Source organism: Muscardinus avellanarius, assembly GCF_963383645.1.
Source record: "Muscardinus avellanarius genome assembly, chromosome: 6".
Classification (NCBI taxonomy): Eukaryota; Metazoa; Chordata; class Mammalia; order Rodentia; family Gliridae; genus Muscardinus; species Muscardinus avellanarius.
Genome location: NC_137791.1, coordinates 16155721 through 16172526, shown reverse-complemented (window position 1 = coordinate 16172526; position 16806 = coordinate 16155721). Strand labels below are relative to the sequence as shown.

The 16806-nt window shown below is 38.0% G+C and overlaps 1 protein-coding gene across 2 annotated transcripts in view; it reads right to left on the bottom strand.

Annotated features, from left to right (window-relative positions):
• Nucleotides 1-981: 981 nt before the first annotated feature.
• USP38 (ubiquitin specific peptidase 38) overlaps nt 982-16806 on the bottom strand; it is a gene marked incomplete at both ends in the record, with an annotated part of 36190 nt that continues 20365 nt past the window's right edge. For both annotated transcript variants that reach the window (XM_080697373.1, XM_080697374.1), the window contains 5 exons: nt 982-1143; nt 8179-9541; nt 11219-11325; nt 13164-13257; nt 16280-16473. In XM_080697373.1, coding sequence (XP_080553499.1) covers nt 982-1143; nt 8179-9541; nt 11219-11325; nt 13164-13257; nt 16280-16473 — 1920 coding nt within the window. The remainder of the gene's footprint in view (nt 1144-8178; nt 9542-11218; nt 11326-13163; nt 13258-16279; nt 16474-16806) is intronic.

Here is a 16806-nt window from a genome sequence, read left to right as displayed (position 1 = left end):
TAGATTCACTTCTTCTGACTTTTTCTAAGAGTTAAAAATTTACTATCATACTTACTGATTTAGAATCATCAAGTTTTACTTCTGGAAAATCTAATACCTCTCAAAAAGTTATAATTTTAGTGTTAGCACAAAAATTACTTCCTAACATTTCATTTTTAAAAAACTTTTCTGCAGCCAAAGGTTCCTATTTTTGAATTACAGTACTGCAAGGCACATACAGAACTCATCTCCTTCAAAACACACGGACGACACACTCCCTGAAACCCGAGTTTAGAATCCTTGAATACTTAGAAACACAACAAAGTTAACCTTTTTTTTAGGTAAAATCATTGCTTCTACAGGATCATGCACCTTTCTTAAAATCAATCCAGCACATGTGTATAAATGATCACTTTTAAAAAATTTGTACTTGAAATGCAGATACAGTGGTGCTGAGACAGCACGAAACAGAACCTGAAGAGCACTAACGCTTGTTAAGTTTTATTATTGCCTTCATTAGAGATTGGGTCATCTCTAGTATTTTCAAAAACTTGAATTTAGTAACACAGTAACTACACAAGAAATAATTTTTCTTTTTTGAACAATATTTCTCTTACCTCTAGCTTCAACTTTTATAAAGAATGCTAAATGAATTACGTACTTTTTTTGTTCAGTAAAACTGAAGATAGACCATTTAAATGCTTCTACCAAATTTAATGCAGCTTAATTAAGGACCAGGTACATTTTTTTCTTCTGAACATTTTTGGTCAAGCATGTCTAACCATAAACACAAATGGAATTTTAAGAGGTAGATTTTTTCCCCCATGATGCATTTTGTTAACAAATGTACTGTCAATAAAATAAAAACAAGCACTGACTGTGTTTTCTTAAAGTATAAGGGTCTAATGAAAAGAAAAATAAAAGATAGATATATTTGTTACAGTCTGACATTTTAACAGTCATAGTATTGGATGTCCAAATGCAATTTGGACACTCTCAGGATCAAAATACGAGTCTGCCAACTGTATTAAATCCTCCTCCGCCCCCTCCGCCAGTTGGGCCACAGCTTCCTGGTGGGTCGTTGTCATCAAATCCATTGGGCCGGAATGAACAGGAGGCAGATGCAGCTTGTAGGGCCCGAGCTCGAGCATTCAACTCTTGTTCCTACAATTAAAATTTTATGAAATTAAAATGTTGAAGCCACTGGATGGGTCTATCACATATGCAAATATTCTAAAACTGCCTTAACCATTAAGAAGCATCCTTCAAATCTCAGTTACTTTAAAAATAATAGCATTAATCTTTATCAAATCCTACTGAACTGCACAATCACCTTTGAAGCAAACAAGACAGAGAGCAAAATTCTCATTTACCTCCACAGAATGACAGATCCCCAAAGCCATTAGGCCTAAACATCCCATCTTACAGTAGAGGAAACGGAGTCCCCTAAGACATAAAACTTCTCTACAGAAAATATTACAGCCCTTGAAAATCTTTGTAATAGAAATATAACTTTTTTCTACTATATATGGAACACAGGATCCAAAGATTGGCACACTGGATCATCTACCCTCTATTAACTGCGGCTATTTTGGAAGTGGGTGATTACAGTAAAAGTGCCACCATGCCCAGCAAGATATGGCAATTTTTAACCTAAACTTCATTATGAAGTGATTGCCTCCTAGAAGCTATGTAGATGGATACTATGATGTAAAATTAATAACTCCATTGCTTCTGATACACATGAAATCTGTATTTCAAAACATGTAGCACATTTTAGATGATACTTCAAAAGTGCATGTTAAAAACAGAAACGGGGCTGACAGCAAACATACATAGACATGCTTCTCGTGATCAGAACTATAAGCTGACAGTTGAAAACCGCTGCATGTAAAGTCTTAACTCTATACTTCACCATCACTGCGATTACGTGATTGGGTTTATCAGTGTATCTGAACAAAAATACAGCTTCTTAACATAAATATACCAGAAAGATTTGGTTAAATGATATGAAAAATCTTGTAATTCAATTTTATCAATTACACTATTTTATTTAAAAGTAAATAAGCTAAATTTAAATTCCTAATTAAAGGCTTGGTATTATTATAATTTGCTTTAAAAAGGCTTTTTTTTTTTGGGTATGGAGATTGAACCCAGAGGAATTCTACTTCTGAGCTATACCCTCAACCCTATTTTATTTTTTATCTGGAAACAGGATCTAAGTAGTGGGGACCTCATGAGGTGGCTGAGAACCTTCCAACCTCCGGTCTCAGCCTCCCAAGAACTGGGATTCATTACAGGTGTGTGCCATTGTGCCCGGCTGACCCCTTTTTTGTGGGCGGTGCTGGGGTTTTATTTTTTAAAAATGGTCTCCCTAGTTGATGAGTCTCACTAAACTGCTGAGACTACTCTGCAAGTCTCGCCCTCTCAAGTACTGGGATTACATGCATGCACCACCATGCTTGGCTTAAAAAGGCATTTTGATAATAAAGTTTTTATTTAATAATAGAGGTAAATATTACTGTAAAATTTCACAATGTTTCTTACATTAAACAACTTGCCAATATGAGACCTAATAAAGTTGAGGACAATTGTATAATCTTAAAAAACTGAATTCAGAAAATATATAGCACTTTATTTTTGTGGCCTGGGGATGGAACTCAGGGGTATTCTACCTCTAAGCTCCACCCCAACCGTATTTTTTATTCTTTGTTTTGAAACAGGGTCTAAGTTCTGTAGGGCCTAAGTAGCTGAGGCTCGACACGAACCTGTAATTCTCCTGTGTCAGCCTCCCAAGTACTGGGATCACAAGTGTGTACTACCATGCCCAACTAGCACTTTTTAAAAAATATGAGTGCAAAACAAAGCAAAGAATGGCTCCTGATGTTTAAATAAGCAGGATGTTTAAATATAAGCAGGATGGAATGGGATACACAGCAGACAGTTAAACTGGAAAATTAGAGCTGGGTATGGTGAAACATGCCTGTAATCCCTGTACTTGGGAGGCTGAGACAGGAGGATCACTGAGTCAAGGGCAGCCTCAGCAAGTATTGAGACTCTCATCAACTTAACCTCTGTCTCCAAATAAGAAATAAAATTGGGCTGGGGATGTATCTTGAAGGTACAATGTCTCCGGGTTCAATCTGCAGTATTACACACACACACACATGCGTGCGCACGTGCACAACAACAAATAACTGGGAAGTCATTTAGCCTACACTTCAATGCAAGTAGTTGGTAGAGCTGTAACATTTGCAGTATTGTAATTACAGAAACTGGAGTAGTTTCTTGTCTTTCCTAACCCAAGTGTCTCAACTGACAAATATTTTACCTAATCACTGGAATACAACTAATCTGTGCATTTCCAAAAGGTAGGTTACACTGAAACTTACTATGTTTTCTATTACAGAAATTTTGTTTCACCTTAACTATTGCTCTACCTATCAAATCTTTAAGAGTCATAATGATTAATTACTAGTGGATATATGTAACAAGAAGGACATGAACAAACACATTCTATTACTTTGATAATAAGCCATCTGACTGGGTGTTCAGTCTTCGGTAGTGAACCAGTTTTTATTTTGGTATTAGGGATGGAAGCCAGGGTCTTTCTACTTCTGGGCTATAGTCCCAGACCTATTTTATATTTTGTTTGGAAACAGGGTCTCACTAAGTTGCTGAGAGCTTCACTAAGCAGCTGAGGCTGGCTTTGAACCTGCGCAATCCTCCTGTCTCAGCCTCCCAAGTACTGGGATTACAAGTGTGTGTGCTACCACACCTGGCTAGTTTTAACAAAGTTAATTGTTTTTGTGTCATTCTAGAATACTGGTGTACATCTTTAAAACGTATGAGGTATCATTTGGGTAGTTTTTAATGTAGGAAATGTAAAAGCTTTTGAGAAAATTTACCTCTAAAATACTACACTGGCCTACTTCTATTTTGTCTATACTTTTTAGATTTGTAACTTTTATTTTTTTAAATTAATTTTTTTTTTTTGAGGGTCTGGGGATGGAACCCAGGGGCATTTGACCTCCGAGCCACACCCCCTGCCCTATTTTTTATTCTTTATTTTGAAACCGGGTCTCACTGAGTTGCAGAGGGCCTCACTAAGTAGCTGAGGCTGTCTGCGAACCGTGATCCTCTGGTCTCAGCCTCCCAAATGCTGGGATTACAAGGGTGCGCCACCACGCCCGGCATAGATTTGTAACTTTTAAACCCAATTTTTTTTTTTAACATTAACTCACTTAAACTAATAAAAATTATTTAAGTTATCCAATTAACATACATATAATTTCCCCTATAATTTACTGCTTGTCCTCCCCATTTTGGTGCTGGGAATTGAACCCAGAGGCACTCTCCCTCTGAGCTATACTCCCAACGCTTTTTACTTTTTATTTTGAAATATAAGGCTCTCACCAAGTTGCTGAGGCTGTGATCCTCCTATCTCAGCCTCCCAAGTTTCAAAAAGGTTTCAAAAGTTTCAAAAAGGACTTCCTATACATACCTTATTAAAGTAAATGCCTTCTTAAACAAGGTATGTTCATGAATAAATATATCACATAAAAAGCTTTCACTCCATAATTTACTAGTTGCTCTTTATCTCCTTGGTTTTATTAGTTGGAATTAAAGAAATACAAATATCTCTTCTTTATATATTTAATTTGTTAGCGTTCTCTGCCTTATCGATTTGAATATTAATAAATAGCCCTTACAAGAGCAGGAAATCAAAGGAATACAAAGAATAAAGGAAGTGAAACTAACTCCATTTGCAGATTACATAATCCTATACTTAGAAGATGCCAAAAAAAAAAAAAAAAAAAAAACAACAAAAAAAAACTCAACCAAGACTTTTAGAGCTGATTAACAAGTTCACAAAAATAGTGGGATACAAAATCAATCTAATAGAATTAGTAGTTTTTCTTTCTTTCTTTTTTTGGTGGTACTGGGGGTGGAACCCAGAGGCTTTCTACCTCCAGGCTATACTCCCAGACCTTTTTTATATTTTATTTGGAAACAGGGTCTCACTAAGTTGCCGAGAGCCTCACTCAGTAGCTGAGGCTGGCTTTGAACCCGTGCGATCAGAATTAGTAGTTTTTCTATATGCCAACCATGAATCTACTAAAAAAGATGCCCAGAAAACAATTCCATTCACAGTAACCTCAAAAACAATAAAATACCTAGGAGTACATTTAACCAAGGAGGTAAAAGACTTCTACAGTGAAAATTAAAGTACTAAAGAAAGAAAATGAAGATTTTAGAAGATGGAAAGATCTCCTTTGCTTTTAAATACAGAATAAATATTATCAAAGTGGCCATTCTACCAAAAGGTGACCAAAGACTCAATGCAATCCCTATCAAAATACAATGTCATCCTTTTTTTTCTTTGTGGTACTGGGGATGGAACCCAGGGGGCAGATTCTATCTTGAACTACAATCCCAGCCCTATTTTTTATTCTTTGTTTTGTAACAGGGTCTAAGTATAAGTAGTAGCTGAGCCTTGTCTGTGAACTGTAATCCTCCTGTCTCAGCCTCCCAAATGCTGAGATTACAAGTGTGTCACCACTCCCACTTTACAAGGTTATTCTTCACAGAGCTCTTAGAAAATTCAGTCCTAAATTTCATATGGGAAAACAAAAGACCCAGAATAATCAAAACAATTCTCAGCATTAAGAACCATGCAAGAGGCCGGGCATGGTGGTGCACGCTTGTAATCCCCGCGCTTGGGTGGCGGAGATAGGAGGATCGCGCAGGTTTGAAGCCAGCCTTGCTGGCTTAAGAGATCCTGTTTCCAAAACTAAAAAAAAATAGGTCTGGGAGTGTAGCTCGGATATAGAAGGGCTTCCAGGAACCCCAGGACCACCAAAAAAAAAAAAAAAAAAAAAAAAAAAGAACCATGCAAGAGGCACCAGAGTATCTGACTTCAAATTATATTACAGAGCCATAGTAATAAAAACAGCATGGTACTGACCCAAAATAAGACAGAGACCAATGGAACAGAAGATACAGAAACAAATCTACACACTTATACCCAATTGGTTTTTGATAAAGGTGCTAAAAAATTTCATTGAAGACAGCCTTTTCAACAGATAGCTGAAAAACTGGTTATCTATTTGTAGAAAAATGAAATTAAATCCCTGCCTCTCACTCGGCACAAGAGTCAACTCAAGATGGATCAAAGACCTAGAAATTACAACAGAGACCGTGAAATTACGAAAGGAGGGCATAGGTACCACACTCTAACATATAGGTACAGGTGGAATCTTCCTTATTAAGACCCCTACAGCACAAGAAATTAAAATGAGGATTAATAAGTGGGATTGCATTAAACTAAGAAGTTTCTGTTCTTCAAAAAAGGAAACCATGGAGATCTAGAGAGAGCCTACAAATGCCAGTTATACCTCTGGCAGAGGACTAATATTTAGAATATATAAAATACTTAAAAGACTTAACACTGCAAAAACAAGTATCCCATTCAAGAAACAGGCAACTGTACTAAACAGATACTTCACAAAGGAAGTACAAATGGCCAATAAATACATGAAAAATATTCAACATCATTAGCAACTAGAAAGAGGCAAATCAAAACTACACTGAGATTTCATCTAAATCTAAGTAGAATAGCAATCAAGAAGCCTAACAACAATAAATGCAGATGAGGAGGTGGGGAAATAGGAACTCTTTGACACTGTTGGTGAGATATAATTTAGTACAGCCACTATGGAGATCATTGTGAGGATTTCTCAGAAAACTGAGAATGCATCTTTCATACAATTTAGCTATACTGCTCCTGGGTATCTTTCTAAATAGACTGAAATCAGAATACTATAGTAATATATGCATATGCATGCTTTGTGAATATGCATCTAGGTACACTTTACTTTTTTTTTTTTTTGGGTGGTACTGGGGTTCCTGGAAGCCCTTCTACCTCTGGGGGTACACTCCCAGACCTATTTTATACTTTTTTATTTTTGGAAACATGGTCTCTTAAGCCAGCGAGGCTGGCTTCGAACCTGCGCGATCATCCTGTTTCCACCTCCCAAGCGCGGGGATTACAAGTGTGCGCCACCACGCCCGGCAAGATACAATTTACAATCGCCAAATTATGGAGTCAACCTAGGTGTCCATCAACAGATGAATGGATTACAAAATCATGGATAGCCATATAATGAAATTCTACTCATCAATAAAGAAAATTGTGTCATTTGAAGGAAAATGATGGACCTGGAGATTTTCATGTGAGATTAGCTAGTCATAGGAAGTGAAGGGTCCTATGTCTTCTCTCATGTGGCAGTCAGGGAGTAACTGGGATACAAGAGGGGCATTAGAAAATGAAGGAGAAACCCCAGTAGTACAAGAGAAGTGATCTAGGAGGGTGGAGTGGGGTGAGATGGAGAATCAATGAAGGAAATACGTCCATTGACATTATGTCCATATGTGAGAATACCAATGCCAACCTCAATATCAAGGATTGCTGAGAGCAGTGGGGAGGGAGCCGGGGGAAAGCTCACCAAGTGCTGTGTGCATGTATGTCACCATCACTATGAGCGACATTATGATGTGAAACTATAATGTACCCATAAAGGTATAAAAATAAATAGCCCTTAAAACACTTATACAAGAGCTTGTGGGATTAACACCAAAGTTAGCAGTTATTTCTCCTGAAGGTTGAGACTGAGGCAAAGAGGGATGATACCTCCATTTATGTATGGCCTTTTTTTTTTTTGTGGTACTGAGGATTGAACTGAGGGGCACTCTACTTCTGAGCTCCACCCCCAGCCTTATTTTTTTTTATTCTTTATTTTGAGACAGGGTCTCCTAAGTTGCAGAAGAACTCCCGAGTAGCTAAGGCTGGCCACTAACTTGAGATCCTCCTATCTCAGCCTCCCAAGTACTGGGATTACAAGCGTGCACCACCACACTTAGCTATGGCATGATTTTATAGTCATCCTCTCTTAACTAAAACACATCTTGCACACACACAAAAAAGGCCATCTATGTTGCATCTAACTGCCACTTTTCACAATTACTTCACAACACTAGAAAGTAAGACAACTGAATTATGTAGGGTGAGACTTATGTTTCAAAATACGTCAAAAATGTGTAAATTAAGTTGGATTTCAAAATCAGAGTACCCAATTAACTACCAGTTAATTGTGTAATACTTTCTAGAAATAATGATGCGTATTATTTCCAACTCACCTGTAAATATAGTTTATTGTCTTTTGTTATAGCATCCATAAGTTCTTTCTGTAGAGGTGGGTCTCCATTTACCCAGAGTCCACTGGTTGAACTACTACCATTTAAACCATTAGTGCTGTTCTGTCGTTTATATAAAAGCACATAAGCTGTATCCTTTGGAAACCTACTTGTAATTTTCTGGACTGACTGAAATGAAGTGAATGTCACTCGGCTGTCATTAAATAAAAACCATTCTTTTGACATTTCCTTATTTTCCAAATCCTGTTCAATAATTGCACTAGGACTATCTCTCCCTAGCAAATGACTTTGGGGGGGCGCGATTGCTAGAGTTTCAGATTGGTGGCACATCTGGTATGAAGACTCCGCACCCGTGATGTTCCTGGCATAAGAGTAGTAATGCCCACTTTCAGAGGATACACCAGAGTGAACCACAACAGAACTTAAAAGGTAGGGCACCAATTTTGGGCAGAAGGTGTCTTCACTCCCAGAAGGTTTTAACTTTTTAGCTAGATTCTCACTAATATCAGTGAAGTCAACATCTACAGACCAGCTTTTTGTCAATGAAGAGAAAGAAGTAATTCTTTTAACTGGCAACTCCAAAACCAGTGGCAGTGACACATTGTCTAAGATTTTTCTTCTCACATGATACTTCTGATCATAGGAAAATCTCAGGAGAGTAAGAATAAGGTACTCGGGTTCCTCTGTGATTTGCATAGTTTTCTCAGCGTTTTGCAGAGAGGCACAGTTTTCACAATAATATTGGTTGTCACCAGTAAGAATCTCTGGTGCCAAAAAATAATTTAACAAGTCAGTTACTGAAGGTGTGGTTTCAACTCTTGGTTTCTGAGGTACATCTTTATTAACAAAAATCTTGCTAGATTCACTAGGAACCGAAGTGTTTTCAGTACAGTCAAAGTCGTCAGGTGGACTGCTCATGGTTCTCTCATTTATAACTGAGTTGCAGGCAAAGGCAGCTCTTGCTGGATTATACACTACTGGTTCTTCTGGAGGAACCGGCACACTGGTTTGCATTAGGCCACCATCTTGTGTACTGGGTGAAGACACTGGATCTTGGAAAGAGAAATCTTCCATGGGAGGGGAAGGACAAAAGGCCAGGGAGAGATCTGTGAAGGCTTCTACTTTCTGTGAGGTGCTCCTGCAGTTCAAGCAGCATATGTGAGTCCGTAGTTTTCCTCCAAACATTCTTTCTATTAAAGTCTTCTCACTGTCGTTTGTGCAGGAAGCCTCTGCTCGCACAGCTGCCTTACTGGCTACTTCCTGCAAAGAGGCTTCACTGCAGCCCAGACTTTCAGAAGGCTTGTGTGAGGACTGAACCTTCAAGATCTTTTCTTCTTCATGGAGCCTGGAGGAGAGTATATCATCACATGACTACTTCCGTCAAGTTTAAATATTTCTATTTAAAAATACTGGTGGCTCATATAAATAGCCAAATTATTTTTATGAAATATAAAAATCAAGTTTCTCCTCTCCTTTTATTTATCTTATTTATTTACTTTTTTGGTGGTACTGGGGTTCCTGGAAGCCCTTCTACCTCCGGGCTACACTCCCAGACCCATTTTTACATTTTTATTTGGAAACAGGGTCTCGTAAGCCAGCGAGGCGATCCTCCTGTCTCCGCCTCCCAAGCGTGGGGATTACAAGCCTGCGCCACCACGCCCGGCTTATTTATTTATTTTTTGTAGTACTGGGGATTGAATCCAGAGGCATTCTATCTCTGAGTTACATCCCCGGCTCTACTTTGAAACAGGTTCTCATTAAGTTGTGGAGGGCCTCACTAAGCAGCTGAGGCTGGCTGTGAACCTGGATCCTTGTCTCAGCCTCCCAAGTACTGGGATTACAAGCGCGCACCACCATGCCTGGCACCATGCCTGGGCTTATTCTTTATTCTGAAACAGGGTCTCATTAAGTTGTGGAGGGCCTACGTAGCTAAGGATGGCTGAGAACCTGCAATTCTACTGTCTCCGCCTCCCAAGGATTACATGTGTGCTCCACCATGCCCAGTTAAGTTTCTCCTCTTTTAATCAAGAATATTGAATAGTAAAGAGGATTACTACTCTATATTCTCATTATACTTTCTTCACTTTGCTATTTTAAAACACATAAAATCACTCAATATATCTTTTGAGGAAAGGAAGAAAGGTTACATAGGTTGAACTCTGCTAGTCATTCATACAATAGAAGGGGAGCAGAGGCAAGAAGATATAATAAGTTTTATTAATTAAGTGGTAAGGAGATAATAAAATACACCAAATGCTTATGATTATAAACTGGACTAAAGAAATGGGTCTTGAACTTTGTGGTCTGAGCACCCCTTGATATTCTTAAAAGTAAGGAACCAGTGGGACTCTCAGCAACCTAGAGAGCTTGTTTCAAAGGGAAAAAACAGACTAGGGCTGGGGTGGACCTCAGAGGTAGAATGTCTCCGGGTTCAATCCCCAGTACTAAAATAAACAAATGAAGGATAAAGAACCCAAGAGTTTTTGTTTATGTCATTATATCTATTGATATTTACTGTGTTAAAAAACTGAGAGTAAATGTGATCAATATATTTAAACCATTATATATTCATATAAATAATATTTTAAATTAAAAAGTTGCATTTTCTAAAACCAAAAAAATTAGTAAGAAGAGTGGCACTGTTCAACATTTTACAAACATTTTAAGTATTTGATTTAAGGAAAGAGGGTTGAACCCTCCTATCTGCTCTGTATTCTACGTGTTTTCATATGAACCATATGAAGGCTATCTGGCATCCCACAGATACGTAGTTGGAAAAGAGAGGACCTCAGATTTTTGAGTGTTTTGGGAACTTTTAGGAGTCCTTATATTACACTTTGATAACAACTGATCTAAAATAAGAAAATCTGAAAAAGAATCCAAATTATAAACAAAACTTTAGAAACTTAAAAAATACCACAAGGACATTTAAAATAAAATTGTTTTCAAAAGAAAAAGCAATATTAAATAAAAGTAATAAAATTAAGGTGCAATTAAAATTATATTCCCAAATGTTTTTTACCTGTCCAGCAGAAACCTGAGGTATTCCGAACAGTCTTGCTGCGATCTGGGAGTAAACCAGGGAGGTCTGGAGGCCTCAAAGAATATCCGAGGCGCGTATGCTTCTCTCTTTTAACAGTACAGATGGTATAAGAGGTAATTCTTACAGCACGAACCAAGAAACTAATCTTAGCAAATAATGCTTGATAGTAATTAAAATGACACTGTATTCATAAAAAAGTGCCAGACACGGGCAACTCAGAAGCAGATAAAACTAGTGGGAAATAAATCTAGGTAAGCTTTAGTCAGTTTCTTGCTCTGTGAGAAGAACTGAGACCAAGGGAAACTCTGGGACTTGTCCAAGGTCACATGGGCTAAATGAGCAGCGGAGGAAAGACATTAGTAGCTTTTGATATAATGTTCCTGGTATTCTCTCTCTGACAGTAGTGTTTGAGCCTGTAATTTTTTGAAAATCAAATCTGAAAAAGGCATTTTAATGAATATATATTGTGGATAAAATAGTAAGGTGAATACTTTACATAGCCATGCATACTTCTTGTAGGAAAAAATTTCCTTGTCTGGGTACATATCATAAATACATACAATGTTAGAGCCCTTCCTAATTTCCTTTCTTTTTTTTTTTAAAGTATATAGTTTAGTAGTCAATCATGAATTCTGGATTAACCTATGTTCACACCCTAAATTTTGCCACAAAAAAGGACTGAATAAGCCAAGTATGTCGGCACAGTCCTGTGGTCCCAGTACTCGGGAAGCTGAGACAGGGAGATTGTAGGTTCAAAGCCAGCCTCAGCAATTCAGTGAGACCCTATTTCCAAATAAAATAGGACTGGGGGTATAGCTCAGAGGTAGAATCACACACACACACACACACACACACACACACACACACACACACACAACTGAATGGGCATATGTAAAGATATATTACAATTAGGAAAATACAGAATTCTCTTGAAATTCCAAATACTTGTGGTAAATAACAATGAAATCTTCCTCAGTAAAGAAAAATTTTATCCAAATCAGGGTTGTTCATAGCATTTTGAAGGAAGTTCAATATAGTTGCTAGGCATGTGCTTCAGAGCCGTTTAGTTCATACCCCAATCCTGCTACTAGTCTGCATGGTCCTGAGCAGATTAACTTAATCTTATTTTTTCAGCAGACTGAGCTATACATTATTACTTGATAGACTGGTTTTAAGGATTAAGATATACAGGATTCCCTTTTGACTGCTCATCATGGACTGTGTATTGTGCCTCTCAAAAATGTCTATTAAATCAATGTGTATTATATATGACTTTTTGTTATTAGCATAAATTTATTTCCTCAAATTAAAGAGAATGACAGAATTTTAGGCTCTAGAGCTCAACACACAAACAGATCTACAAAGATCTTTAGTCATACTGAAAGGGAGAAAGAGAAGCCCGGGCACCAGAAAATCATTTTAGTTGCTCATTACTGTTTAACTCTATTACATCACCTCTAAACTTTTAAAGACGTATTTAAATGATTTCTCCTTGACAGAGATTGTTTGATGGATAGGAAATTAGATTTTGTTTGTAGTTTTTAGAACAACAGGTCTATATAATATTCATCTACAAGAATGGGAAGTAAGGGATGAAATAAAAGCGTGAACACATTCTGATATATAGGTATTTTAGGTAGTAACTCTTCAGTTAAAAAGGCTTGGTATAAAAGCCGGGCGTGGTGGCGCACGCTTGTAATCCCCGCGCTTGGGAGGCTGAGATAGGAGGATGGCACAGGTTCGAAGCCAGCCTCAGCAACTTAGTGAGACCCTGTTTCCAAATAAAATATACAAAAGGTCTGGGAGTATAGCCCAGAGGTAGAAAGCCTCTGGGTTACACCCCCAGTACCACCAAAAAAAAAAAGGTTTGGTATAATGAATATTATCAGTGCAGTTAATGTATATATACTACAGACATACTCACCTGTGTATGAGCCAAAAAGGCAAAAAGATGCTGTAATTTTTTCATTAATGAATTGCACCCATTTAGATTTAAAGATAATACTTGTCTCCTGAAACTGAAACAGAAAATGATGATTTATCTCTGTATCGGCACAAATACATGCATTTCTTCCCCCTTTTTAGGGGGTGCATAGGGAATACTGCTGAGTGAGCCCAGGAACATTCTATCTCTGAGCTAAATCCCAGCTTACATGTGCATTTTAAAAAAAGCATTTTAAAAAAGCTAAAAGGAAGCTGGTTCAAAAACTTGTGCTCAGCTGGGCGTGTGGTGGCGCATGCTTGTAATCCCTGCACTTGGGAGGCAGAGACAGGAGGATCGCACAGGTTTGAAGCCAGCCTTGCTGGCTTAAGAGACCCTGTTTCCTCATAAAAATATAAAAAATAAGTGTCTGGGAGTGTAGCCCGGAGGTAGAAGGGTTTCCAGGAACCCCAGTCCCATCAAAACAACCACCACCACCACCACCACCACCACCACCACCACCACCACCAGAAAACAAACAAAAAACAGAAAGATGCACAGAGAAAACAAGTTAATCAGAAGATAAAACAAAAACAAATCAACTAAGAAAAATGGAGAAGGAAAAACTGGGCGTGGTGACGTGGTGGCGCACACTTGTAATCTCAGGACTGGGAGGCTAAAACAGGAGGATTGCACTGATTCCAAGCCAGTCTCAGCTACTTAATGAGGCTCTCAGCAACATAAGTGAGACACTGTTTCCAAAAAAAGTATAAAATAGGTCTGGAAGTGTAGCCCAGAGGTAGAAAAGCCCATGTTCCACCCCCAGTAACACACACACACACACACACACACACACACACACACACACACACACAACCCCACAAAACTATGAGTAATATGCAAATTAAAACCTAAAGAGTCCGGCGTGGTGGCGCATGCTTATAATCCTAGCGCTTGGGAAGCAGAGACAGGAGGATTGAACAGGTTCGAAGCCAGCCGTGCTGGCTTAAGAGACCCTGTTTCCAAATTTAAAAAAGTATAAAAATAGGTCTGGGAATGTAGCCCGGAGGTAGAAGGGTTTCCAGGAACCCCAGTACCACAAAAAGAAAAAAGAAAAAAAAAAAAAAAATGACCGTCTCTAAATTGGAAAAAAAAAGACTGATTTTCTGTTACAGGGATGACTACATATTAGTATGTAAGTTCAAAATACTATAGCCTTTGGAGAGCAGTTTGTTATATTCTGTTCAAAGAAAATCTTCTATATCTGCATGTGAGCAGAGAGATGCTTATAGTATGCAACCCCCCCCCCCAATACTCATCAACAGGAATATGGCTAAATAAATCCTGGCGCAGTTGTTCAGAATAACGGAGACCTCTATTGTTCTACAGTGAGAACATTTCCAACACGAATTATTAAGCAATAAAGGCAAATGGCTGGAAAATATAAATAGGATTATCTGTATTTTTTTTATTTTTATTTTTTTATTTATTTTTATTTTTATTTTTTGGTGGTACTGGGGTTCCTGGAAGCCCTTCTACCTCCGGGCTACACTCCCAGACCTATTTTTACATTTTTATTTGGAAACAGGGTCTCCTAAGCCAGCGGGAGCGGCTGGCTTCGAACCTGCGCAATCCTCCTGTCTCTGCCTCCCAAGCGCGGGGATTACAAGCGTGCGCCACCACGCCCGGCTTGTATTTTTTTTAAATAATAAAGCCTGGCATGGTGAAGCACACTTGTAATCCCAGTACTTAGGAGACTGAGACAGAATAATCAAAGGTTTGCGCCTGGTGAGGCCCTCCACAACTCAGTGAGACTTTGTTTCAGAAATAAAAAATAAAATTGTGTTGGGATTGTAGCTCAGAGGCAGAATGCTCTGGGTTTCCTCCCTAGTAACACACACACACACACACACACACACACACACACACACACAAAAAAAAAAAAAAAAAAAAAAAAAAAAAAGAAAAAAAAAAAGAAAAAAAAAGAAACTTTCAGCCTGGTGTGGTGGCTCACACTTGTAATACTAGCATTCGGGAGGCTGAGACTGTAGGATCGTGGTTTGCAGACAACCTCAGCTACTTAGTGAGAGGCCCTCCGTAACTTAATGAGACCCTGTTTCAAAATAAAAGAATAAAAAAACAGGGTAGGGGGTGTAGCCTGGAGGTCGAATGCCCCTGGGTTTCATTCCTAGACCCCCCCCCCAAAAAAAAGAAAATTTCTATATCAAATACAGCTTATAACTGTATAAAAAAGATCTGGAACAATAACAATGCACACAAAATTGTTAACAAACTCCGTTTGGGAATGGGTGTCTAATTTTTGTTATATATTTCTAGATTTAATATTTTTGTAAATTATGAAAATTGATTATACTAGCTAAAAAACAAAATATGCTCTCTCCTTATCTGATACAACTGTATTGGCTACTGCTCAAAAGATTTGCTCTCTGAATTGCTCTTGCACGTGACAGCTGCTGTGGCCTCGCTTTCTCTGTACAAAAGATGGCTTGCTCCATGCCCTCTAGTGGTGAGACAGGGATTCTTTAACATGAAGAAGTTGTTGCCTGGATAAATAGCAAAGAAGTACTCTTGGACCCTTAATAAGCTTAATTAATCCCTCTGTTACACTACTTTAAAGTCACAAAAAAAATTTAAAAAATAAAACTGTAAATAAATGTGATGCATAGTATCAAGCAGAATTTACAAAGTTAAGGTTATAATAGTTCCTGAGGACTAAAAGCAGTTTCATTTCTGACTAAGTTAAGCATATAGAAATGTTAGCATTTTGCCATTTCTAAGAAATAATGTATAGGTTGGCCGGGCGTGGTGGCGCACGCTTGTAATCCCCGCGCTTGGGAGGCAGAGACAGGAGGATCGCGCAGGTTCGAAGCCAGCCGTGCGCGCTGGCTTAGGAGACCCTGTTTCCAAATATAAAATGTAAAAAGAGGTCTGGGAGTGTAGCCCGGAGGTAGAAGGGCTTCCAGGAACCCCAGTACCACCAAAAAAAAAAAAAAAAAAAAAAAAAAGAAATAATGTATAGGTAATTCCTATCTTCTTACATTTCAATGGCATGCATCAATTTCTACAGTTAAAATGAAAAGGTTTAAATTTAAACTTACTCTGTAGCCATAAACAATGCTTGTATAACACTGTTCATATAACATGTATTTCCTAGGTTAATAAGACCAGTTTTCCCAGTTTCAGATTTTCCAGAAAGTCTAGACAAGCAAGATGCCAAAGAATTGGATTGAGAAGTCCAGGCACTTTGATTGAGAATCAACTTAATCTTCTCTTCACTGGGCTTAGGAAAATCCTGTAGGTCATAAATAGAAAAAAGTCTAAAGTAAAAACTGTTTTCATTATAAAATAATTAACAGCATAAAAGGAGATTTTCCCACTGACATTTAAGCTTTTTTTTTTCTTCCACTGAGTTTTGGAATCACTGACAGTACTTGGCTAGCCATTAAAATTTCAAATTACATTGCATGGCAAAAATAAATGTTTCCTAAGGGCCGTCTATCAAGCTGAAGAGCACTTACGAACCAGGACTCAAGTCACATCCCAACTATTTATGCCAGAACAGTATTTACAAAATAAAACTTTGAGATGGCAGAGTATTCTGTAGTGCTATTCAAGGACAGTAGAG